At 44.1% G+C, this 27744-nt stretch overlaps 1 protein-coding gene across 1 annotated transcript in view; it reads right to left on the bottom strand.

Annotated features, from left to right (window-relative positions):
• LOC138579547 (microtubule-associated protein futsch-like) overlaps positions 1-27744 on the bottom strand; it is a 1023262-nt gene that overhangs the window by 871305 nt on the left and 124213 nt on the right. The window contains exons 3-4 of the mRNA XM_069650064.1: positions 16425-16517; positions 1868-1987 (exon numbers count right to left, since the gene is read on the bottom strand). Coding sequence (XP_069506165.1) covers positions 1868-1987; positions 16425-16517 — 213 coding nt within the window. The remainder of the gene's footprint in view (positions 1-1867; positions 1988-16424; positions 16518-27744) is intronic.

Below are 27744 nucleotides of genomic sequence, written 5' to 3'. Positions count from 1 at the left end.
GTTTTTAGCGCTTGTTTTCTCCTGCGTGTATTATCTTCAGCGCGTGTTCTGCGCATGCACATTTTTGTGTGAAAGGTTTCTACGAACTTTGGACAAGTTTGCAAGTTCTTAAAGAGACTATGGGCCTCATTACATGGAAGGCGGTACAGGTTAAAGGTCACCGGTAATGGTACAGGTGACTGTTAACCCTTACCGGCTTACTACGAGGACCCTTTGCGGGTAGGTACTTTAACGCCTGCTGTTTAGCAGGCATTAAAAACCAACCCGCAAAGGGACCAGGGTGCTAATTACGGTACCGCAATTTGCGGCACCGTAATTAGCGCCTTCCCCATTCCCATAGAGCCCTGTGGGGCAAAAATGGGAATGGGGAAGGGCAATGGGGGAAGGGGGAATTACCTCCCCGCCAACCTTGGAATAGGGCAGTAATTCCCCTTTCCACCAAGGCGGTGCCAGTATTTTACCAGCATGGACCAAGGTGCCAATAGCACCTTGGTCCTCCGCCTACCGTGTAATGAGGCCCTATGTACTTTATTTTAGCGTGTGTTGGTTTAAAAATCATTTTTAAAGAAAGAAGAACAGGATTCATTTAAGCCCATCATAACTGGAACAATATACAGTTTTTAAAAGGCAAGAGTCAAGGTTCTTAAGGCTACATAACTCAAAGGAGTTTCTGTTATTTTCAAGACCTTCAAAGCAAAAAAAAAAAGGTAGAAAGATTTTATCAGCAGTTACTCCACTCTTCTCTAAGATCCTTAAAGAGAAGAACCAGGTATGATTCTTTACATTTATTTAAGGATATAGAGTTTTCAAAATCAAAAGGTTAGTTAAGTAATTTGGGGATTTTGTGTGTTTTTTATGTATTCACTGCAGGTTCTGCATCAGCTAGTCTAGACGTCGCCAGCCTGGTGTTTCTTATGTTATCCAATTCCCCCTTTCCCTTTGGGGTGTAGTTAACAGAGCCGAGTATAATCTGGTTCTGAGGATTACATTTCAGGGGGATTGTCGGGGGTTCAGCAGCTTCCGCGGACACAGGATTTCTCTCAGCCTGATAGGCCTGCATTTTCAGCTTAATGACCAGGGCAACGCTTAGCAGTGTTTACACTGAATTATAGAGTTAGTGACAGTTCATTAGTACCATATTTGGATAGTTTTGTGGTATGTGGTGTGGTATACATTCTTAGGAAAATGACAGCCTGTGCCAACAAACCCCCTCCCCCCTGAGTTGTTGATCACTGACACGTTGCTACCTCCTCAAAACAATTTACAGCAAGAGTAGAGAAGGGATCAGAGGCACAAATGATAAGTAGGAAAACCAGCAGGATCAAAGAGCACACTGGGTCCTGGGGTACTAATCTCTACACAAGATTTATGAGACAGAAAGCCCGCGTCTCTAGTTTCCTAGTGGTCGCGGCCAAACTCTGGAACTGACACATCCTTTTTGTCACTCCACAAAAGCCTTAAATCTTGGCTGCTCAATCCAGATTTGAACTAACCGTCACCTCTTCTATGATCCTACACCTAGCAGAGGATTCCTCATGCAGAAACTAGAAACACCTGTAAGTTTTGCAATAAAGTAGGGCCTGTATACCTGTGCAAATTGTGTGAACTCTGTAAATAATGGATGACTGTAAATGATATTTGAGAAGAAAGCAAGATAAGATGGCAACTCGCACCTCTGCATTCATTGCTATAAGCAGAATTATTTGTCTGTAACCAATCTCGTAAAATGAAGTGCCTAGATACATCTGAGTTTTGTGTGCTATATACATGTTCAAATAAATAAATAAATAAATAAATAAATAAATAAATAAATAAATAAATAAGGCCATGTACATTCTAGCTTCCACAGTAACAAGGGCGGCTATACCGGTTTCCTAAGATCCAGCGATGAGCGATATGTCAGTTCTTTCTCCCTGATACTGATCTCACTTGGATCCTGCTTGACATATCTCCTTGAATATTCTTTCATTACTTCAATGTCCGGCAGCTGCAGGAGGGAAAGGAGCAAAGTATTCAGTGTCACACATGCACATCTCCACACTGCGCCTCAGTACAATGCGTGTACCCTGACCTAACGCAGAATGATCCCTGTGTGATGCAGGATGCAGACACACTGGCACGCGTCCTAACAGCGTCCTGCAACTCACACTACACACTCCCCGTGTCAAAACCAAAAGTATGCAGTCACTTCTCAAAAGCACTGACTGAAAACCTGAGGCATTGCAGCCAAGATTAGGGAGATGGCGATTTTGAACGTGAGCGACAGAATATTGAAAGCTGATAAGGCTAAGCCGGCTGTGAGGTTGGTGTCCGCCCTGGATACAGGCTTACTGTCAGGTACATGGGGGAAAGCAAGCCACTTCAGAGAAACAATGAACTCTGGGAAAAATAATATTCAGTTGATTCGTAATTCTAAAATGCTATATTTATGAGACTCTGAGTTTTCTTATGGGGAAGGATTTTAATTCAGAGTTGGTTTTGGACCTTAACTATCCTATTCAGTCTCCTGGAATGATCCCAGGGCTTGATGTCCTGACTCCTGATTAGCACCTGGGGCAAGGGAGCCAACCAGTCGGGTTACTAGAAGCGTGGGCTCAAACCGCTAATCTCAGCCCTCGTTCTGAGCCGCCTACGGCTGCTTCCCCAGCCCGCAGCTCCGTCTTACCCTCATCACCTATTATTTGTTTGCAACTTTTTTTCCCTCCACCCCCCCATTCTAATTACTTGTTTTCGACAGCGGCTGCATCCCCTCTACCGCCGCTGTCGTGCTTCTAATGTCGCTCCATGGCTGCTGTGGACATGTAAGAGGGGCTCCATATGGCAGCCATCTTTAGACAGTATTTCCATTCATTGAACGGAACGTAAGCAGCGTCTCGTTCAGTGAATGAAAATACTTTTTTTTAACACCCCGGGTTACCGCTTGGGTAACCTGGGGTGCTAATTGCCTAAATACCCTCTCCGGCAGGCTGGATCGGACCTTATCGGCCTGGTGACCCTTGTTAGTATCCCTTGCATCGCTCAGGTCTTTAACTTGGGCCCTGGGCCAATAAGACCCGATCCGGCCCACTCGATTGGGTCTTAAGGCCATATTGGAAGAACAAAGGGCAGTGTGGACGGTTCTAAACTGCCTTTCATTAGTAGCTGTCCTGAGTGAAGGTCCTGTCTTTAATTCTCCAGAGTTTTAAGGATCAACTTCACAAGTTAAAGGAGCAAAGGAAATTTGAGGAGGAAGACTCCTTGAATCCCAGTTTATAGAAAGAGCAGGAAGAGAGTTGAGGCTAAATAAGAGCTAGGGTCGAGTTGAATTTTCAAAATGTAATTTTTTTTGTTTTAGTGGTTTATCACAAACCTTTAACAAACAGTTAACAAAATTAAACACATCCTTTAAAACAGGGCAAGGAAAGGAAGATATTCAATACAAAGATAAAATTATTAAAACTAAATGCAAACGGAACACAAAGCGGAAACGCAGGGGAACACAATCTCCAAATAGTGTCACATCCAACCTTCCCAAGGGTTGCACACACTAATGATTGCACAAATCCAGCACAAATGCATTCTTCCAGCATGTCACCCCCACATTCCTCCAATTTCCCCCACATTCATCCAACTGAAAAAAAAAGAAAGGGCATAAAAACCTAAGCCCTCCACTTGAAATAGCATAAAATACCAAAATGTATTATCCTTCATCCTGGCCCTAGTCTTCATTGTTATCTTGCATCAAACCCTCAAGAAATTTGACCACAGCAAATACCAAAGGTAAATGGTTACCCTGCTGGAATTTCTGGCACCATTCTTCCCTAGACAGTGTGGGAGCCAATGGTATGTTATCGCCCACAAACTGGGAGGGCCGAGCAGTTAGACCTACACAGGGGCGGGGGTCAGCAGCTTTCTGAAAGACAAAACCTCTTTGGTACGGTGGAGGTTCAACGAAACTATCAGAAAGTTAGCCCTAATCACAAAAAAATATGCTGGGACCTCAGCCGCCGGGATTCAAGACCAATCTTCTTCCATGGTGGACTATGCCATCCTAGGAGATCAAAATTCCACAGCCCTGTCACAGGCCTTCTAGAAAAAATGATTTACAACGGGAGACTTGACTCCCGTGCAGGAGCCACTTCGTTTGCGCCAGAGTTTGTGTAACTACATTTGGTCACCTTAACTTGATTAATCATTTTTCTTCATACCTCCCTTCCGAGTTCCTTCAGGTGTATATGTTAATTCAGGTTTGGGAGATTCTTGTGCTAACAGTAGAGATAGATCAAAGCCCAGGGATTGAAAGGCCTGGGGAGAGTTCCAAAGAGTTGTCATAACCTGATCCGATCTCAGATGAAGCAGAACCCAATCCATTCTATTTTCTTGGGAAAACTCCCCCACCAGAATATGCTTAGATGACAAGAAGGACAAGGCTGGTATGTGAAGGAGAAGAACCATCACATTAGAGCGTTTCAGAATGAAACCATCACGTTTGGATTCACGCCGCTCTGATGATAATGTTCTAGGCGATCCTTTTCGTAAGTCCAACTTCACCATCTTTTTTTCCTTGTTGCATTTGGACTTTAACAAAAGGAGGCGGCTCCTGCCAGTCAGATGTGTTCTCCAGCACAGCCCTTCTTGCTTCCCAGGTCCTATAGGGTTCCTCGGCCTCTAGAGTCAGACGTTGCTACAGCCTACTTGCCGAAGAGTTGTCAGGCAGGCTTGCAGAGCTTACAGGCCTCCTCTAAGGGACTGTCTTTGTCAGAGCCGGTGGAATATCTTCCTCAGATGATTCAACCGAATAATTTGACAAGTCTACAATAGAGATGGAATCAATGTCCTGTGAGGATAGCTCAGAGGTAACGTGCTCGCCTTGGAAGCATGACGACATGGAGCAACACAGGTTTGATCCCCGGGTTCGCGCTTAAAAACCTCTGGGTATTATACTATAAGGGCAAATATGTACAAGTCTACATGGTACCACTCTTAACTATCGATTCCCTTGAAATGCATCAACTGCTAACAGTTCAAATGACATACAAATCAGATTCTAAGATGAATCAAGGATATACACAGAAAGAACAAAGGTTAAATCAAACAATGCAGAATAGTCTATCCCACGATAATGAGACCGTTCTGTATGAGGATCCCCCCACCTGGGCAACCTGTAAATAGAGTGTATTTGACAAGCCCAGTCCAGCCATGCTTAATATAGTCTTGGGTCTTTCTAATATTACTGCACCCCCCAATGTACCTGGTGTTGTAGAGTTCTTCGATGGGTCGACGGCGGGCCGTTCTTGAGTGTCTCCCTTTAAAGCAGGAGCCACGGGTCATTGTGATGCCGTGAAGAAAAGGTGAACATTGTTGGTGAGGCAGCAACTTCGGTCTTTGCGGTGCTCGTTGATGATCGGTCAAAAAGGTCCTACAAGAGATGAGGTGGGCGGTGCACCTCGACAACAATGGTTCGTTGCTGCAACGAGTCAATGAAGAACTTTGGCCCAGCAAGGGTGTAGAGTCGTCAGTGTCTTGCGTCAGCGAAAGGAACGTGACCACAGCAGGCGTCTGGATCTTCTCTGGCATCCTTGAGGTCTTTGGGTGGTGGGAAACCCACCGGTAGATTCTCCTTGATCGTTGGCAGCCTTGACTTTCTCCGGCAAGAGGAATGTGGTCATCTGTGATGAACAAGGGAGTACTTGAATCAAAGTGTTCTTAGGCAATACAGCATGGCGGCTCTGGTCAACGAGATAACAGCGGTACCTCGATCGACAGTGAACGGATGTCCAGGTGCTTCTATTCAGATCCCTCAGCGTTCCCCATCTCTGGTTGACAGTCTTTTGTAGGCTGGATTCCAGGGTGCTTCGGCAAAGGTTAGCAGTGCACATTGGTCCCTCCTAGCTTGGAAAGAGGTCTCCTTACCAGGTCCTCTCTTGGATCAGTTCTTGGAGACACAACAGCCTTCACATCGACGAAGTAGAGAAACAGCAATTCTTCTCTTCCAGCAGGGCTTCAAGATTAAGCATCACTTTCAACTTTAGCTTCTGAACGAATTCTAGCAGTGAGAGGCACCCAGATATACTAGTTGTTCTCTCATTCCCTCTGCTGGGTCACACTCAGGCAACCGATCTCTCAGAAGGGCATTCAGGCAGTCAGGCAGCCAATCAGGTGCACAGTGCATTCAGGCCATTCTCCTCCCTCCAGACACTCACATCAAGAAATGTGTACTAGGACAGGTACCCAGCCATTCAGCACTCAGCACTGCATTCATCCCAGTTTTGGGCAGAGCTGTCTCAGTCTTTGTGTCAAATGCTAGAAACCAGACATCCACAACAAGAAGTGAATATTGGTCACACACTCTATTCACCCAGGTCCCACCCCAAGGGTGTACCCACAACATACAGTCAATGGGAAGGATCCAGCCAGTCTGGCCTGGACTTCCCCACAATACCATATATCGAACTTCCACCCAACAGCCACTCAGGGGAAGGGACAGAGTAAGGGCTTCCCAGGACTTCGGGAAAAACAATGTAACAGGCGATGGAAGGTAAGAGGCCACAGGGGCCATCTTGTCTCCATCAGGAATCCACTGATTCCAATGACAGGACCTGGACATCCCAAAATGGAGGATACTCAGGGCACATGTTAATTCAGCACACAACCAGCCCGTACCCTGCTTTGTGGGCTACACAGAGGTGCCCACAAACATACACTAGGAGTACAGGGTTGTACCATATGGGTATCACCAGGGTCTTTTCACCAAACCAAAAAGAGAGAGCTACACCGCCAGGAGTCCCACATGAATTCCTGCACGGAAAACAAGTCAGAACACAAACATGATAAAGGACAAGGATGCGGAGGCACTGTCCCTCCGATGCATTTCCAGCATCATAGTAAAATGTCCATAGCCAACAGTGGGTTGGTCCTTGAGGTCCTTACTAATAGTTTTGAAAAGCTTCACAAAGGGGGCCCACAAAATGGATAATGTTGACATGATTACTGCTTGGATTTCTTGAATTGATTGGCCACTGTTAGGACAGATTTCGATTTCATGTGTAATTTTCCCTCCAGTCCCTCCAGTTGTGAACCCCCCAACTTATTGCTGTGATTTGAACACCATAGTCTGTCTTTGCCAGTGGTGCACAGTCTTCTGCTGCACTCCTCTGGGCTTTCGCTCACTTTTGATGGGGAAACTGACATGCCCTTAAAGACAGTTAGTCCTGGCAATGTTGCAGCTTTTTCTGCAACATGTTACAAGTGCACAGAGTACCTTACAGTACAGTGCGCTTGGATCATCTAGTCATTTCACAGGGCCATAGACACTCTCAAAGGGATTTTTTTGAGAAGTACAGATGTGCTTCGGATGTCTTTTCGTGTATTTTTAACCCTTTCTTGCCATGCAAACCGTGTTAACCACGTTTGGCACAGAAAGGTGGCCTGGCTCCAAAATGGCCATGCCACAAGGTTCTTTGTCTTGTCCTTTGGCCATCTTGCTCCTTCACCATACCCAGGTCGAGCCAACCCGGGGCAGTCCTTATTTGGGCATGCATTTTCCCACGAGGTGCCCTGCTTTCGCAGGCTTCTACATGCCTTGTGTGTGCGCCCCCAGGATGTGGGCTGGACTGTTTAGTTGCAATTCACATCCTTGGTGCCAGAGAGTCTGGTGTGCTCTGAATTCCTGGAACCACCATGGTCCGTGATTGTTCCACGTATGGTGTACTGTATGTGAGCAGATCTTCCATTGGGTCCTCTTTGTTTTGGCGCAAAGGAGACTTTGGATGAGAGAAGGCCCGAAACAGCCATACCATGGCGATCTCTGGAGTTCTCACTGAACGAAGGATAGGATCCAAGTATCCTGAAACCAAGAAGCAAAGTAGAGGAACCACTGGAGACCCACTAGAAGGTTTGTCATCCTGAACCCGCTTTTGTCCCATGGCATCCCTTGGCACCTGATCGAACTAGAAGGTCTGCGAAGATGCTTTGACCCATTTGAATAGTTGGACCAACTATTCTCGGCACCTTCATCAAACCCTGCAACTAATCCTTCTCGGAAGTGTCCCTGGGCCAACCAGTGGGCTGACCAGCTTGCGCAGGACCTTTGCTCTGTCTCTGCTGCTGTTTTGAGGAGGCCCTTGAAACTTGGTATCCCATAAGCTCTGTGTTCATGGCACTCTCACACCAGTTATTGTACACTTGGCGTTCCCAGGTCGGGTGTAAAGTAAGAGAGTGTGAACCGGAGAAGCCACAGTTGCCGTGTCGCCCAGTCATGGTGACAAACTTCACAGGTGTACTGCAATTGTGTCCCTATTGCCCCCGAGGCATGTTGCTGTGAAATTGGCCTGATCCATTCACCAGGAGTAGAGAAATCGCCATTGTCCTGTTTGGGAATCAACGCTGCAGCTTTGCCTCTGAAAGCCACAGAGACACAGAAATTGTCGCATTTGAACCTGTAACCGAAGTGGACTCGACAGCCGAAGTTTGGTACGGAGTGCACCTAGGGGCGGTGAGTACTAACGACCCTTACCGGTGGCCCCTAGCGCATCCATCCATTTTTATGCATGAGTGGTCCCTGGGGGCCTCTCTCCTTTCCACTGCTAGTGCGAACTAGCGAACCATTTCCGAACCTTGGAAATCGCTCTGCTCGAATAGTGGGAACTTATTCTCACCCACCTTCCGGAGCTGCTACAGACCCCTGAAGGGACCCTGGTCTGCCCATCTGCACTACCGCGTGCACCTGCATTGCAAGTACATTTGAGCACTAAGCTCATCTCATCTTAGGGTCTAGACTGCCTTTCAGTTAGGTTTGTGATTAATGCCGAACTGCCTAAAGACTATATCTGCACCCCTGTTTCCTTCCCTTCAAGGCTGTGGACCCATTCTGTGTAATTAACCCTTTAGGCCCCTTGGTCTTGTATATATCTATTGTGATTTGATTGTGTTGGTTTATTAGTATTGCTGTGGAGTTTTATTATGTGTATGACTTTCAATGGCCTTGAAATCCCAGTGTCCTAGTTCTTTGTGCTCATTGAGGTCCGCCAGTCACCCTTACCTCTCTTGAGACTTAGTCTTGACCGCCGCCATCTTTACCCTGATTGGTCTGGCTTGTCCAGAAGGTTACCCTGTTCCAAGAAACTAGGCTGGTTCCTGAACCTCTGCCCACTAGGTCAGAGTTCAGAAATCCACCTTAACAGCCGCCAGCAGGCAGGATTGCATTAGACATATTTTGAGAAAAAGCTGAGTCACTCGAGGTTGAATCTTCAGAAACCTGCGTAGACTCTGGCAAAATTGCAGAAAGTAGAGGCAAGCACTCCGTAGATTCAGACCTCGGATGAATACCAATCCGATTTGTCACTGCAGCCCCATTAACCTCCCCGGATTTTAGAATGATCAGATCACCATATGAATCAGTGTTTCCCAGCATAGACAGTGCTTTGAGGGGCCCTACTGGATGGGTCGCGGCTGTTGGCCAGCATAGACAAATGGGAGATGCCAGTTCCTTTCATAGTTCATTCACCTGGGCTGATTGCTTATTCCTTTCCCAGTGAATTCTTTTGTTTGAAGATGCCTGAATAGGTGTTATCTCCTGGGATAAACGGAGAGCACGCAACAAAGATAGTAAAGCTAGGTGAGACTATTCTTCAGAAATGGCCACCTTCTCAGCCAACAGAGGGCTCCCCGGATCAGTACCACCCATAATGAAAATTATGTTATTTATATAGCGCCATTATCCAAACCTATATCCATAGCTGCTGGGGAGTCACTTGATGATCGAGCAAAGGACCCTTGCTCAAGGCTTTTAACCAAGGACGAGGTATGGTTGCTTCAGTCTGAGGACATAAAATCGAAGGAGACTGGATGCCCTCTAACAGTGTAATTGCTGGCATTATACACGCTTCCATGGCCAGATTTACTGGGCCAGATCCACAGCATCGATTGGAATGTCCGGCCTGGATGGGCTGTCACCTCAGGAGGCAGCATTTCCTCATCCGTTTCATCCAATCTACATGTCTCTGCCATAATATGTTTCCTCATCTTCCCCAGTTTTCCTCCCCTCATTATGGGGCAAGACTGAACTGGGATTCACATAAGAGGAAGAAGGGAAAGGGAGCCAGCTTCACTGTGGGCTGTGGGAGACAGTAGCAGCTCAGCTTGAATTTGAATTTGGTGACAGGTCCTGCCCAAAGTTTCATTCTGCGCTTGTGTCATCACAGGGTCAGATTAGATCTGGGCTTGTAAAGGTGACCCCAGTCGCTGTCCGCTCCTGCCGCTTACTGCTGCCAACTGCTGAAAAGACTAAGCTAGACTCCACCAAAATGTTAATACAAGTTTGTTTGGACAAGTTTCTCAGTAAAATAGTTTAAATGAGTGCACACTGTCTTCTTATTGAAAGAACTTAAGTGGGGCCGCCTGCGTCAAGTGGAAGGAGTTTGATGTTGAAACCGGTGTGTTTTTGTTTTGCTTCATGAGAGCCCGCATTAGAGATAAGCCAGAGTAGCTCCTAAATTATGGTTTCCAAGGAAACTCGACCAGTTGTTTTTTATTTCATTCTTTGAGTTCACATTGAGCACATCATTTCAAATATTTAATCTGCGCTACAACTCGGGCTTTCGTTCCACGGGCACAATCAGAGTACAGCCGCTGCAACGCAGCTTGTTGCAGTGAGTACATCTAAGCGGTGTGCGCTAAACCTATGATAGGAACATCATATTGAGCACAGTATTCGCAGAATGCAATGCAGCTTTTCAACTAAGGGAGACAGTGGCGTGGTGATCACGTTTACTGGGCAATCCTTCCAAAAAAAACTGTTGAACACAGAAGGAAGCCAGTAAGACAAAGAAGCAGTGCATCTAATGTTATAACAAAGAAGCAGTGCATCTAATGTTATAACAAAGAAGCAGTGCATCTAATGTTATAACAAAGAAGCAGTGCATCTAATGTTATAACAAAGAAGCAGTGCCTTTAGATTCTTCAGTAAAGCAACAAGTAAACTGGTCTAGTTCCTTCCGTGTAAAACAGTATTTCTGTGAACCCTTCAGAGACTAGTAAGATGTAGTGCAAATAGTTTTAGTATGCAAGACTAGTCTTAGAAACTGGAGAAGTTGTTGAACATTCTTTCTAAGAAATAATCCTTCAGACAAAAATTAGCAGCGAACAACAAGGCAGAAAAGAGATAGGTTAGAGTCGAAGGGGCTACAACCAAAGGTTAGCTAGCCCCGAGTCCCGACATAAGCTTAGCCCTGGATCTTTTCTAGAACTAGCAACACTCCTGGTATTCAGGTAATGTGAATAGTCTACTCGTTCTTTAGATGGTCTAAACAGCAGGTTGACAAATGCATATTTTGCTATCTCTTTTCTTGCCCATGCAGATCTCCCGTTTGAGTAGAAGATAAGGAGAGTGATGTTTTACTTTATTTTATCCAATTCCCCTTTCCCTCAAGGGAGTAATGGGCTCAGCTGTTCTTACCGATTAGTTGAGAGCAAGATGCCCTTGTTGGTCTTCAGGGTTCAGCAGCTCCTGTGGAATTTCCTGGACAGAACCTGACACATCCCCAGTGATATGTGGCACATCACATATGAAAGTGAGGCACACTGACCTGAGAAATGGAATAAGGTTCACAGGGGTGCTGCTCACATGAGAACTGCAATAAGGACCACAGGGGTGCTGCTCACATGAGAACTGGAATAAGGGTCATGGGGGTTCTGCCCACTTGATAACTGCAATACGGGTCACAGGGGTGCTGCTCACCTGTGAACTGGAATAAGGCCATGTGGATGCTGTCCACCAGACAGTGGCTTGTTCCATATGAGGAAGTGATTCACCACAGGCAGTGATTGTGTCACATGATGAGGCTGAGCAAAATTGTGCATTCCTCGCATGGTCCTGCAAAGTCATACCCTTCAAAGTGTGAGGGTATTGTGTTAGAACGTTATTAAATAATGTAACTGGTTCAATACATCTCACTGATTTCTGTAATGTTTTTAGTAAGTATAATCATAATCATACATAAACTTAGAGAATCCAGCTCTGGTGAGCCACATTTTATGTACGGCAAGCGAATCCGTTTTCCTGTCCATTTCTGTACAGCTGTATAGAAATACACTTGAATCTTCTGCCACTGCCTGCATTACTCTATTGACTTTATCCAGTGCAATTCTGAATTTGGAGCCATCATGCCTCGGATTTATCAAACCCAGCTGAGATAGTAATGCGAGTAGTATCACATTGCTCCCACTGAAACTCTTGAGTACGCAAAGGTTCAGTAACAGTTCCAATTGAAATCTCTAGAGGATTTTCGAAGGAGGACCTCCCTTGAAGGTGTCTCCCCTTGTGCTGCACAAACACCATCTTATTTTATTTATATGGCAGAGAGGCAGACCCGGTGAAAAATAAACGCATATGAATCGTGAAGTGAATGACATTTCACAAATAGTAATATTATTAAAAAAGGGAAGAATTGCCAATAGATATGGCGAGATAAAAGGGAGCTGAGGGCAGAGTCAAATTGTAGGAGGGGAGCAGAGGATGGAGTCATAATCCAAACCTTGGGTATTCAGAAAATGCTTGAGAGTAAGAGTACCTTAAGAAAACAAGTTACCGGACAGTAGACGTCTTCTATAGTTGGCATATGTGGCGAAGCATTTGAGTGGAAATTACAGATCCACCCGATTAACAAGATTGTCTAGGTCTTTGAAAAAGGGAAACATCAAAATAGGAAACAGACAATCTACAGAAATTAGTTTCCTGGAAAAAAATACTTCTGCATATTACATGCACACCAACTATGAGCACACTTGTGGAACAGCCCGTGTACTCGGGCCAAAGTGCGTGAAGGAAGACACTTTCAGAGTGTAAATGGAGACATTGTGAAGGCATTATATGCTGACAATAATTGTATTTACCGAAACCCTTCTGTATGGGACATTTCTTTTTTTTCTCCTTTCTTTAAATGTACATATTTTCTTAGTGTATGTAACTTGAAGTATGTTGTTAAAGTTGTAACCCTGTCTAGGGCCTTTTCTGCAGCTAATTGTATGTTATCATTGTTGTAATACACATTTTGTTCACCGGGAAAATGAACTTCATGTCGTATTATTGAATGGGTAAGGCAACAGCTCCCTCTAGCAGTGGTAACAGGCAAAACGGGTGCATGTCGGCTTCGAGCACACATACATCTGGCCTTATTTATATAGTATGGTGTTTAGAAAAATTGAGCTACACAAGACATGGAGACAAACGTAGATAGTTCACTTTGGTTAAATTATTATATATACAATGAATACTAGAAGGGGAAAAAGGGTAAAGTAGTCTTATACTTATACAAATTATTTTTAATTGCTTTGGGGAAGCTGTGAGATGACTGGTTGGAGACTCAAGGATGAGGGGCTTGAAAGATACAGATGATGAACTGAGGATTACTTTGCAGGAACTAAAGAACAAAAAGAAAGTAATACGGTCAGACGAGGTAAATGGGCCAGAAATGACCTCAGAGGTTGATCATGTTGTTGAATCCACAGTGAACATTGGAGTGTAAAAGGAAGGAGATAGATAATGAGGAAGAAGGGGGGGGGCATCATAGAAGCATTGTCTACGTTTCCACAGGTGTAATCACCCTAAAGTCGTCCAAACTGACATCAATCACCCAAATGTGATCCTTCATGGGGGCAAAGGGGTATTGCATGCAGTGGGAAATGGGTTATGCCTTATCACTTGGTGGGCACCCCTTTCAGCCAGGGAGTCCAAGGAGCCATCACAAGCCAGTCATATCCCTGAGGGGAATGGTGGCAGCAGAAAGGACCACAATGCTTGCCAGAATGCTTGCCTGCAGGCCCATATCTCCTTACATGCCTCCTGAACAAACCATTCACAAGTATGTATCTCATTTTTGCAGCTATGCAGTAACGCAAGAGGGTTAGCCTGACCAAGCCAACATAAGAGAATCAAAGCAGCAAGGAAACTGACAGCACCTGCAGAAACCCTCCAGCGGTGCCAAGCGACCCACACCACAGAGAGCCCAGAGCCACCCTGAGAGCAGGACAGCCAGAGAGAGAGAAAGATGCAAACACAATAATCTTAGAGGTGGGAGGACCACATTGGAAACTCTGACGAGAGTCTGCGCACACATAATCATCCACTAAACTACCAGTGAGGGTTTAAAGAACTTAGTGCTAGTTGGCTCATAGAATAAGAAATGTTTTCATGAATTTGGTACGCCACGCTTATGTGCGAAAACCCATGGAATTAGTGGGTGGGGAATACGCCTATTATCAAAGCTTTCCCACGCACATACACATCTCGGGGTCGGGAGAGCAGCCCAGATTGGAACGGGAAAGGAAACCAATCCCTTGCAAGGGAGGGGGGTATTTAAAGGAGGACCAGGAAGTGTGTGTGTGAGGTCAGAGGTGGATGTGGAGGACGACCAATAGACAAGCGAGAGGAAGGAATGAGCAGCAGCTTGTGGAGGATATTGCTGGAGCAGGTGAGGTATTGGTTTAGGACGGGTCATCCCTCGACCCATCACTGTTTGATAATCTGCTGGAATTCTTTCCTCAAATACCGAAGATTGACACTATGAAACTCAAGCTTTGATAAAAGCCCTATATCAATGCAGGAAATCAATAAATACATAGGTTGCAATTAACCTACAAGAATTAACATAATGCTTCCAAATGAGCTCTTTGAGCATCTAGCCCTGCTATGCCACCAAAAAGTGGCTATCACACATATGGGGACAGTTCCTATTGGTATAATTATTAACACTGGCACTGCCTCCCGCATCGGCTGGTACTGCTGCCGGAGAAACCATAATAAGACCATGCATGTACATACTGAAATAGTGAGTAATTATGGTGGAAGAAGTTGAATGTGATGAGAACACAGGGGAGGATATTGGGGAAATGATGTCTACTGACTACATATGAAAAACACACCAACTGACTCAAGAAATGTAACACAAGGATCATAACATACAATGTAAGCCGAATAACATGCATAATACATACAAGCGTTGTGGCTAACTTGTACAGGCATAGAGAGAAAATAAAGGTCCAACTGAGAACCTGGACATTGAGGAAAGAGAGACACTTGAAATATAATGAAGTGGGAGAAAAGAGAAAGTGAAGTATTATATGAAATTGTGTTAAAAGGCACAAAGGTGGGATTGTTGAAACTAGGAGAAGGGAGTCATTTCTCATAAGTACTCAGTGCACACCGGTAATGGCAGAGTAGTACTGCAAATATGATTAGGGGAGGGGGGTAAAGCAGTCAAACTGGGATTGAGCCTGCCCAGTGACATGTGACAGGAGAAGCAGATTAAGGATCCCATGGCCAGCCCATGCATTGTTACGCATGATGGAACGATCTGTCGAGGGAGGAGATTGTGTCAGTTGGTAGAAGGGCCTGGCATGCTGCTGCCAATATGATATGATATATGATATGATATTTTCAATGCCCTTGTGGATCAGAGGGCGTGTTGCCAGGAATGTATTTTTCAATGTAACCGTTCCAATGTACATTACTGATTCTTGCATAGCTTGCATTGTGTAAAACCCTATAAAAACCCTGATAAATCTGCATCCAGGGGTCACATTTCGGGGGCAGGGATGTTCTCCTAGTGTCACTGTCTGCTTCAGTACATATATGTGGAACAAAACCTGGCTCTGCTGTCTTTGCCACCTGCGCTGCTTTATTGGATGTAGTTGGCAGTTCTACCAAGCCCATGACCGCTCTGCGCGCGCACACACACACACACACACACACACATACACACGCGCACGCGCGTACACACACACACACACACACATACCCCTGTATGAATGAGAATGACAAGCACATCCCATGCTAAGTTATCCCACCAAACGGGTCATGCTCTCTCCTTCTCCCACCTACATCGCACCCATCGCCCACCTCACTTATCTGATCTTCATGGGCAACAGGAAATGTGTTGCATGTGTTAAGTGCAGTGCCTATTTATTTTACAAAAACAAGAACAAGTAGCGCCCGATTGAAAGGTCCCAAGGTGCTAACATCAATAATTCCGTATTCGCATAATTGGCCTAAAAACATTTCACCTAAAACATTTGATCACATTTTCATTGACCTTTTTTCAGTTAAATTTAATTAAATATATATATGGGGTGGATAAGGTTATAGATTAGGTTGAGGGGAAGTAGGAGAAGAGGTTGTGGGGGTCTACCCCTGCATTTTAGACTGAGAAAAAGGTCAAATAAATTGGATCAAATGTGATTAGGTCAAATGTTTTAGATCAAATAGACCCAAACCAATAATTCACTTCCATGAGCCCCTTGCTTTGCTGGTCCCATTACCTCAGGATGGCAGGTCTTTATCAGGTGGGGCGGCCCACCTGGAGCAGTGTTATTCTTATTTACTGAGTGTACCCCTCTGTACATTCCATACGCATGCGCGGAGAGCTGAAGGTGGCGGAAACGCACTGTACCTGTTTTCTGCCATTTCGTGCTGGGCTGGTTGGGAACATGTTCTCCTCTGATGGAGTATTACTTGAACCCTTCTTGATGTTTCGCCTTGGGGTCTCCACCGTGTCATTCAAGTGTGGAAGAGACAAAAAGAAAGTGTTAAACATTACATTTTAATATCCTCAACTTTCATCATGGTGGGCAGCTGGGTCCGGAAGGATTAGAAGCGGGCAAGCCTAATAAATTCAAACACATGATGAGCAGACATAGAACACAATTTGGACGAGAGAGACAGTCTATAGCAGAAGAATATAGCGCCAAATGGGACTTTCCATACATTCTGACAAAAAACAGGCGCATATGAAATGGAGCACCAGCTAGATGTTTGGTTGTTTCCCACATGTTCACTCCTGCTCAGTCTTAGAAATATTTTTTTTTTTTTTTTTTTTGTATTTGGTTTATTGAAGTAAAAACCTTTACAAATAGATTTAACATTAAAATAAGAAATACTAAGCACCAATAATTTAAGACATGACATTACACCTTGACAATTAAAAAGAAGAGAAGGCTTACCCTAACAAACAAACTTTAACATCGTTTTGAATAAACAAACAAAAAAATAATAATACCGAGTTTCCATTAGATTGGTAGAACTAAGAAAATTAAGAAATTCAATTGAAAGAAAATAGAGACATAAACACTATCGAAAAAGTTCTAAATACAACATCCAATTAATATCCAAATAGCATTCAAAGAATAAGGTTACAGTTCAGGACTTTATGTGATTACCTAAAGGTCATAATAATGCCGTTTGATATGATTATATTAAATGTTCATTCTCACCCATCTACGGGATCTAATAGTAGGATTTACTCGTTTTTTATTTGGCCTACAAATCTTCTGCCAACTTCGATTCTATAAATGCCAGCAAGTTAGTTAGGCGAAGAGTAAGATTCTGACTAAAACCTTCCATACAACGTTTCCATAAGAGTTCCTTTGTAGTTACACAATTAGAGTAAAAGTACTCAAAAAATTTAATGCGATGGTCTTCAAAGAATGGACAGCTAATTACTAAGTGTTTAAGGGTTTCTAGTACTATGCAATTTCTACAGAAACGGCAACTAGTATCAGTGTTACTATTTAAATAACCAGTCCAATATTTAAGTCGTTCGCGGGTGTGAAATTGGTTGAGTCGAAAACGCATATAAATATTTCTTGAGCGAGCTGAAGGGAACTGTAAGAGATATTTTATTCGGATTCCCCATCTACCGCGAACTTCATTGTATTCTTTGAAGGAGGTATATTTACCCATTTCATCCAGCATTATACACCAAAAGAATCTTTGAAATTTTAGTTTTTGGCTTGGTAACCCCATACTCATGGATAACGGCGTTTCATTGATAAGATGTAATATTTTAGTAAGTTTAAGCGAGTAAGTATTGAGTGATTTAATATAAGATTCACTCAATAATTGATTCAGTTTAACATAAAGAGTATTTTTCGGTGGATTATAGATCTTGGTTAGATTGATAATTTTACGCCATGTGTGTTTTACTGACAATTGTAGTAAGTTTAATTCATGGCAAATCATAACGTTAGGAATCGACAGTGATAGTCCCAGAACTGTTTTCCATAATTTCCCCTATAAGATATTTAGGTAGGCATCTAAATCATATGTACAAATGTCCAGGGAGTATAGAATAATAGGTTCAACCTTCTGCAGATAAAATTGAATTAAAGGTATTAAGGAGAACATACAATATTTCTGATGAATAATTTTCATCTGAGATATCAGCCCCCTAACTTTTTGGTTAAGATAGTTTTTCCACATTGTAATTGAATATTGTTCAGCTAACGGATATCCCAAATAGCGAAGCATCGGAGAGTATTCAATTTTGACATTGTTTATATGCCAAGAGTAACGATGACATCCTAATTTTTTTGGGGAAAAAATCAATATAAAAGTTTTCGTTGGATTAGGCGTAAGATTATGATTGAAAGCAAATTCCAAGAATAAGTCCAACTTTCTTTGGAGACCAAAGGGCGTTCGATCAAAAAATAGCAAATCATCAGCAAAGCCTAACCAATCTAAGTTCAGAGAACCAAGCTTTACAGAATAGCATTCCCCAGCAATCCATTTCTCATCCAATCCTAACAAATACAAATTGAACAATATCGCTGCCATATTGCAGCCTTGTTTCACCCCGATCTCAGTAGGAATGGGGTCAGTCAGGGCTCCTTCCTTGGTGAGTCGCATGCGATAATTTGTATTTTTGTGGAGAATTGCAATCAAAGCAACTAATTTAGTCGGAATACCAAGATGGATCATTTTTTTCCACAAGAGTTCACGAATAACACAATCAAATGCTGCGGTCAAATCCAAACTAGCCATATAAATTGGCCCTGAGTGACTAGCCAAGGAAAGAGCCTGAAGATGAGAGAGAATTGTGGCGTTTAACTGACAACCAATGAGTTTTCTGAATCCTCCCTGGTAAATAGACAACATATTTTTTTCGTTCATGTAAGTTTGTAGTTGTTGAATAAGTAAAATAGAAAATATTTTGGAAGAGGAATCAGTTAAGGCAATCGGGCGATAATTAGAGGGACAATCCGGAGAGCCCTTTTTATAAATTGGAATAACTAACGCAGAAGACCATGTTATGGGAATATGTCCTGTTTGTAAAATCAGATCAAATTTGATTTTAAGGATATGGGCCCAAAATACTGGGTTCGATTTATACACACAAGATGGAATACCATCGGGACCAGGTGCTTTAGAAGGCTTCAATCGACCGATGGCATCTATGATGTCTTCTATGGACCATAATGAAGAAAAATCAAATTCCAGGCGTGGTTCACTACCCTTTAAGAAGTGAAAGCGCTCGGGCATGGTATATTTAAGTTTTACATACGATACCCAATTTTCGGCGGAGATAACAGAATCAAAATTAGGTGTGGTTTCCGAGGTGATAGAACGGAGAGTATTCCAGGTTTTCCTAGAGTCGTGCTTTAGTAGATGGTAAAATAATTTTTGGTTATCTGCATAGAGAAGATGTCTTTTTAGCCATTTTAATTTGTTACGGAATCTTTGTCTGACTGCTTTGATTAATTTATCACGAGCGAAGTCAGAGAGAAAGGTTCTATTAATCTGACGAATTTCGTGATTTTTTTGCGATTTTAAATGAGCAACTTGATTATTAAATTTGTGCGCATGGACCTGGATAGCTTTTTCGTGATTATCCCTTGAATGAAGCATAGCTTCTAGGTGGATTTGAATTCTAGTAGAATTTAAATGATCTAAATGAATGAGTGAAGGACTGGATGGTGATTGATGTGAGAAGATACCAGGATCACATTCTAGATTCCGAATAAATATTGCACACACTTTAGGATTCCATCTCACTGTGTGATGGAGCCGGTCAGTTTCTACTAGAGAAAGAAAAGAATTGTCTTTGAAACGAGCCAAAGGAATATTCATCTGCATGGAAATAATCATATGGTCTCCTAGAAATGGATCAATAATTTTAAGAGCATCTATATTCGAATATAGACTCGAAGAGATGAAAAAATAATCAATGAGAGAATTGAGATTTGCTCTAGTCCATGTATAGGAATAATCGTCTAGAGCGAAATAAGGAGTTTGAATATCCCATTCAAGGAAAAAAGAATTCCATAAAGTACCAAGCTTTTGGGAAGTAATTGAATGCTTTTCCCTAATTGCATTTTTATGAACACCTATTTCATAGCAGTAGCTGTTGAAGTCACCACCTACGATAATTCTCGCCGAGGGGTATGATATCAGTCCCTTTTCTAATACATCGTGCATTTCCTCAATAATGGTCTCAATTGGTGTAGACAATTTATTCCAATAAATACATACCAATAAAAGAATAATAGAGGGATCCAAATCATCTTTCATAATGATTGCTAAGATGGAATCTGAACTGCTAATCTTTTCCAAAGAGCATTGAAGTGCAGAATTAACCAATATAGCCAGGCCGCCAGAAGGGCGACCTTCACTGCCTCGCCTTGCAATCTGAATATATGCTGAGTATCCATCTATAAAGAAGGAGGATTGATTCATGGTCTCTTGAATAAAGATGAGATCAGGTCGATTGAGCCGATTTAGGTGATACCATTTTTTAAAGTTATTTATACCACAAGAATTCCACGAAATAATGTGGAGTCGGAGTGGGCTACGAGTGTTTCATTGCCTTTTGTTGGTTTGCTTGCGTGGTGTTAATGGGGTCCCTCCAAGACATCTCCTTTAAAACAGACATGAATGACATGAATTGTTTCATAGTATTAGCATCATTATTTACAGGAGTACCCTGGGTTACATTATCAGTGACACTTTCGACGCTCAGGGGAGTAGTTTCTAGGTAACTTTGTGCATCGTCAAAAGATGAAAAAAATGATGCAGTTAGGCCAATAAATGCCAAGTCGTCAGAGTGATCCCATAACATCTTCATAATAAAAGGAGACATAAATTTACAAATCATTCGATTGTTGTTAATATCAGCCAATTTCACCCAATCTATGTCGTCAGATCTAATATTTCGTAGGGCAGGGATATCCTGAAAAACAGTCATCATAAAGGTGCGGTTCAAGCGAGCCTTACCATAGCGAGCTTCATCGCTTTCCCAGCCCATAATTATAGCAGATTTTAGGTCGCCATAATTATGGTTAGTCAGGGATTCCTGATTATCCGTAATGGATTTCAGATTGGTCAATTTGGAGCACTCATTGGCTTGTGGACGTTGCAAACTCAAGATTGGTAACTTTGGGCTAGTACTTTGATGAACTAGGTTCTCAGTTTCATGAGTAATTAATTGTTTACTAGAGTCAACATTATTATCTGAGGTTATTTCTTCCGGCTCGCTTGAACTTACACCCTCCAAATTTTTATTTTGGGATTCAGTTGGATTATTAGGACAAGTGAGTATTTTATTTTCTCTTTGTCCATTAGCTTTACCCAAAATCACTTTCTCAGTTTTTTTAATTTTCAACATTGGATAATATTTGGAGAGGTCCGTTTGAACGCAGTGTGGGGGCCCAGCTATTGAGTTAGCCACCACCCCGAGATCGATATGTCCTTTCTCCTCTTTATCCTTTCCCTTGTTTGCATTAGATCGTAATTTGTTAGATTCTTGCCAAGCTGGTTCATTAAACAAGTCCTCGTTTTCTTTAATTTTTTTGTTTTTTAGTAGAGATTTGCAGGGGACTTTGGTAGTTACAGTATTCAAATCTGGCTCTGGAAGATTCAACAGGGCCTTAGATTCCTCGCTCAACTGATTTAAGTCGATGATGTTATCTCCCTCTGAAAGATTACAAATATCTTTAATATGTGTATTATGAGTATCATTTTTGTCACGTGATTGGTTCTTTGTTTTTTTTTCCTGTTTTCCCTTTTGTAATTTGGCAAGAAGATTTCTCTTTTGAGCCCGTGCCAAAGCCCTTCTTTGTTTTCTAGTAAGGGCAATGGGAGGAGTTTGATAATGCACCTCCTCAATATCATGTGTTTCTATTGTTTCCTGAGGGATATGATCTATTCCAGTTAGATCAATAAGATCAGTTAAAGCTGAAGGACTGTCTGGAGGGACTCTTTCTTCTACACACGGAGTCATCAGCGGTTCCTTGATGATTGACTTGGAAAGTATGGCAAGATTAGTTGCCATTTCCTTTATAAGGATAGTCAAGACAGCAAGGTTGGGTTCACTGGTGTTTTCCAAGTTCACTACCTTTGGGTTCACAACCTTACTGTTTTCTAATTTATTGGATGGTTCTTCTGTCACTACTTCTGAGAACAATTTAGTTTGAGTGCCTATAGTTTGAAAATGGGCCATCGAATCTTTTTTGTTTAAGATGGAAGAAAACATATGGCAGGCAAATAACATGCCCTCCATTTTGCCAAGAGAACTCGTGAGGTCAGACATTTGAATCTGTAGGAATTTTATTGCCTCATGAGTCTGTTCATGGCCTTTATCAAGTAAATTGAGAATTCTGGTCATGACCGGAAAAGATTCGATGGAGTGCTGCAGTTCGGCATTCCATTTTTCTTGTTCAGCGGTAGGACAGTTAGGCTGTGGATGAGTCTTGCAGTGAATAGACTCGTTGGAATCAAGACTAGATACTCTATTTCCTTCATGTCTAGAAGGATATTGGCAAGTAGGGATCGTTGGTTGTTCCAAGTTCGGGGAGCTATTTACCATCAAGGAGGGCCCTCCTATATTGTTATTACTCGGAGTATTAATTCCCCCTAGAATACGTGCTTCCTTCTGTGCACTAAAGTGTGAAGGTACAGAGTAGGTGTATGCTTGGGGATTATTAAATAGGAACACATTCTCAATCCCATACTTACTTCTATTAACTGGAGTTGAGGGTTCGTTGGATAGACGAATCCGTTTGCCTAATTCTATTTCAATTGCCGGGGCTAATATAGAGACATCTGCAGTACGCATATCAAATTGCTCAATTCCCATTATTTTTTTTATTTCATCTCTGTCGAGACTCTGATCAGAGTTACAATCAACAATTTCCCAATCCTTTGAGGAACTTTCATTCACTTCTTTGACCGACATGTATACTGGTTTAATTTTGGAATCCATGTTTTTTCCGGCCAAAGTAGTTTTGGGAGTCGCACTGTCGATATACACCGACCGTTTTTTCAAGAGAATTTGTTCCTCATGGTCTTCAGGGGTTATATCGGCAGGGACATCCTTATTAGATTTCTGTAAATCATCACATTGAAAATTCTCTGTCGTGTATTTCGTTGGCAGAGAAGCAGATTTCTTAGAATCCGATCTATTTTTCCATTCCTGATTTTTGTTGTATTCAAAAGAGGCAGGAGTGAGAATAACTTTATTCTCAACATTGCTTTCTGATTTTAGGGCCATTATAGGATTTTCAGACGGCAATGAACTGCTATAATTGGAATCAAGCAGAGGTTTATATTCTTCGTTCATCTCTTTTTCAGGCTGATTTGAGGGCATTGCAGCAGACAATTTTACTACATTAAAGTCCGCCTCTGTTTTTTTAGGATTAGTTTGGGACTCTTTTTTTTTTATACTGCGAAGCCCCTCTGCCATGACCAAAACAGTTCTGATTTCAATTATAGGCTAGGAAGTAAAGGGCAATGCAAGACACCCCACTTTAGCTCACTATAACCCCCTCCCAGCAATATTTGATAATCTATGTTAGGGCCACAAAAGGTAACCCTACCACCAAGCCACCTTACCGCCTAACAGCCCAACAGCCGCACTTCGCAGGCACTTCCGGATGCGCGCGCCGGATGCGCGGGTCCGAGTGCAAATAAGGAAGTGATCGGCGAGTTTGTGGGCGGGCAAGCGGGCGGGTTCAGGGGGGCGTGGCTAAAGGGGGAGAGAGAAGAGAGTAACATCAATGGTTTGCCCAACATACAAAACCCGCGGGAAACCCGCGGACACTAAAGTATTGGGTGCAGAGTCCTCAGCAAATACCCAATGTGAAGGTCCACTTCAATCCAATAAGGAGCGTTACGCGCAAAATTCCAGTCGAGTCCTTCCTCTTGCCGACGGCACTGCGGGAGAAGAACCCAAGGGCAACGAAGCAGCGAACACAGCCCAACAGCCGCACTTCGCAGGCACTTCCGGATGCGCGCGCCGGATGCGTGGGTCCGAGTGCAAATAAGGAAGTGATCGGCGAGTTTGTGGGTGGGCAAGCGGGCGGGTTCAGGGGGGCGTGGCCAATGTGAAGGTCCACTTCAATCCAATAAGGTGCGCGTTACGCGCAAAATTCCAGTCGAGTCCTTCCTCTTGCCGACGGCACTGCGGGAGAAGAACCCAAGGGCAACGAAGCAGCGAACACAGCCCAACAGCCGCACTTCGCAGGCACTTCCGGATGCGCGCGCCGAATGCGCGGGTCCGAGTGCAAATAAGGAAGTGATCGGCGAGTTTGTGGGCGGGCAAGCGGGCGGGTTCAGGGGGGCGTGGCCAATGTGAAGGTCCACTTCAATCCAATAAGGTGCGCGTTATGCGCAAAATTCCAGTCGAGTCCTTCCTCTTGCCGACGGCACTGCGAGAGAAGAACCCAAGGGCAACGAAGCAGCGAACACAGCCCAACAGCCGCACTTCGCAGGCACTTCCGGATATTTCAGTGTGAGAGACTAAGAGAGACAGACAATTAACATGGTCACATTTCAGTCACTTTTCAAATCAACATTATTCTCCTCTCCTCCCAGCTCACCCTTTCTTCCCCCCAGGCCAAGCCAACTCCATCATTGCCACCCACCTTCACGGTCATCTGTCCCATGAAGCGCGTGTCAGTTGAGGCTTTTGCCGCCACTTTCTCGCCACCCTCGCCCTTTGGCTGACTCACACCCTGACACAGCCCTCTCCATACTCCACTCTGTTATATCGCCTGAAGCCCAAAGCCAAGTCCAACTCCTGGTACGACTCAGACCTCTTCACCCTTAAACACAAGTGCAGGGTGGAGTGGAAATGGCGTGCTTCATGTACATCCTCCGACAAACTAGCCTGCAGCCTGCTCCAAAGGCAATACTGGCTCTCTGTCTTCACCAAGAAGAGAGCTCACATCCAAGCTTGCATCGCTGCAGCATCTAACAACTCGGATGAACTCTTTAACATCTGCAAGGAACTGGCCAATCCTGCTGTGGTTTCTACCTCTCCTGTCCCCTCCCAGGCTCTCTGCACGGCACTGGCTTCGCATTTCATCTCTAAAACTCAGGACATCCTGTTCTCTCTCTCCCCTTTTCCTCCCTCTACTCCCTGCTCTTCCTCTGGCCCTTCCCCTGCCACCTATCCTCCCTCCTTCTCTGCCTTTCCCCTGTTCTCCCCAGACGAGTTTTCTAGACAAGTCCGCTCTATGAAAGTCACGTCAAAACAGGTTCATCCCTGTTCCTCCAAAACCATCAAGGACCACATTAACTCCCTGGCTCCTGCTCTGGCCGACTTCTGCAACCACTCCTTTGCCATTGGAGTCTTCCCTTCCCCCATGAAGTACTCCCTTGTGCACCCCCTTCTTAAGAAACACTCTGCTGACCATTCCTGCCCCGCTAACTATCGCCCAATCTCTCTCACTCCTTTCCTGGGCAAACTCTTAAAAAAGCTGGCCATCTCCCAGCTCAATCTTCACACTGAATCTGCTGGTTGTCTCCATGATCATCAATCTGGCTTCAGATTGATGATCATGGAGACAACCATGACTCCTGAATATCCGTGAAGACCTGCTCTCCAAACTTGATTCCAACACCCTCTGTGTCCTTATCTTACTTGAACTCTCTTCTGCCTTTGACACAGTCAACCATGCCATTCTGCTCAACCGTCTCCGTGATAACCTGGGGATCACCGGTCAGGTCCTAACATGGCTGGCTTCTTTCCTCTCCGATCGACCCTCCCAGGTTCACCGTACTCTTCTCTATCTCTATCTCTACCTGTGGAGTTCCCCAGGAGTCTCACCTCTCTCCCTGGCTGTTCAAACAATACCTGCCACTTCTTGCCCACTGAATTGCTGTGCTCTCCCCCAACTACAAGTGCCATGTGAATGACACTCAGCTAATTTTCAGGCTACCCTCAGCCACCTCTTCTCCCTCTCTCATCTCTGACTGTTTGTCAGCCATCCAGGAGTGGTGTGCCGCTAAAGATCTCTGCCTTAATGCCAGTAAAACCAAGATTCTCCTCATCAGCACACCCAGACCCTCCTTTCCTGTCACTCTCTAACCGGCCTCTCTTGGCCCTCTTCCTGCTCCCACCTGTGAGGCTAAAAACTTTGGGGTCATCTTCGACTCCACACTCTCCTTCTCTCCTCACATCTCCGATGTCTCTAAGAAGTCACACTACCAGCTGCACCTACTCACTGGTATTTTTCCTTTCCTCTCCTTCCCCCAGAAGCTCACTGTCTCCAGAGCTGTGGTTCTCTCTAGGCTGGACTATTGCAACAGCCTCTTTCTAAATCTGCCTGCTTCTACTCTCCACCCTCTGCAACTCATCCAAAACAGGACTGCAAGACTTGTCCTTGGCCTCAAGCCCAGGGATCATATCTGTCCAGGACTGAAATCTCTGCACTGGCTCCCAGTGGCTGCGAGGATTAAGTACAAAACCCTCTGCATTGTCCACAAGGCCTTCTGGGGCTTGGGGGCTCAATACCTTCAACTCTCTCTTCCTAAATACGTTCCTTCTTGAACTTGTCGCTCATCCCCTTCTAAACCCCTCAGGGTCAGTCGCTTCTCCAAGTAACAATTTGGTAGTAGATCTCTGTATTCAGTTGGGGCTCCCCTCTAGAATAGCCTCCCTGCCTCCCTGAAACTTGAGGAGAACCATCTCCAGTTCCGGAAGCACCTCAAAACCTTTCTCTTTGCTTCTGCCTTTTCTCCTCCTCTCCCCTGCTGACTTCCTGGCTGAAACTAAAACAAGACTGGTTACCTGGCCACCCTCTGATCTCGGGCCCAGGTCCCCTCCCCTGCCAGTCACACACCTGCACTGCCTTCCTGGCAAACCCTGCACTTGGGGACTGTTTTCTGTATCCCTACAGTCCCACTACCAGCACTTGACTCCTGATGCCTGCACTTACCCTTGCCACCTGCTGGACTTACTTTTACTTATTATTATTTATTCTATTATCCCAGGTACTGCACTTTCCCCTTTCCCCCTTCCCATGCACTTGCACGATCTGAATGACACCAGGCCTAGTAGGATTGTTGTGTCTTCCCTCTTTTCCCCCTCCCTTGCCTCGTTGTGCCTTGAAACACTTGTGTATAGGCTTGTTATAAATGCCATATCATATCGTATCATAACATGTCAGGTCTAGCAACACTGCAATTGCAATAATAACATGGTGAGATTGATGTTGCTAAAGCTCATGTCATACCCTTGACCTGGCTGAATCAGTCTTCAGTAAGATGGGCGTCCATTTTAATAAACATCCTGGCATGCATTCAAGGACGACTGAGAGGATCAATTTGTTACAGTACATACGCTTCAAAACGGTGATCCGGAAGCGCAAACAGAAGCCGTAACCCACTGTGACATCTCACCAGCTTAAATGATCCATGCAACATTGGACTGCTCTTAATTTTAAGGTTCAATCACTCATAGTCCAGAGCCTGCTTGCACATGTCACAAAACCTGTTATCTACTACTGCCAAGTTTCCCTGTTCCATGTTAGTCCTGTTTTTGTTTCCGCACTGCATACTGGTACTTGTCGGCCCACCCATGCAATGGAAAAAACAAAACTAGAATTTCTAGCATGCAAATGGCAGCAAAACCCAGGACTGGCTCGAGGGGTCACGCATGGAACTGGGAAACTTGGCAAAGAGGGGAATCATTTGCAGTCTGCATTGTGGTAGTT

The sequence above is a fragment of the Ambystoma mexicanum genome, chromosome 1p (genome assembly GCF_040938575.1).
Source record: "Ambystoma mexicanum isolate Mex_15411 chromosome 1p, UKY_AmexF1_1, whole genome shotgun sequence".
Classification (NCBI taxonomy): Eukaryota; Metazoa; Chordata; class Amphibia; order Caudata; family Ambystomatidae; genus Ambystoma; species Ambystoma mexicanum.
Note: the sequence above shows the minus strand (reverse complement) of the source record. Positions and strands in the feature narration are given on the sequence as shown.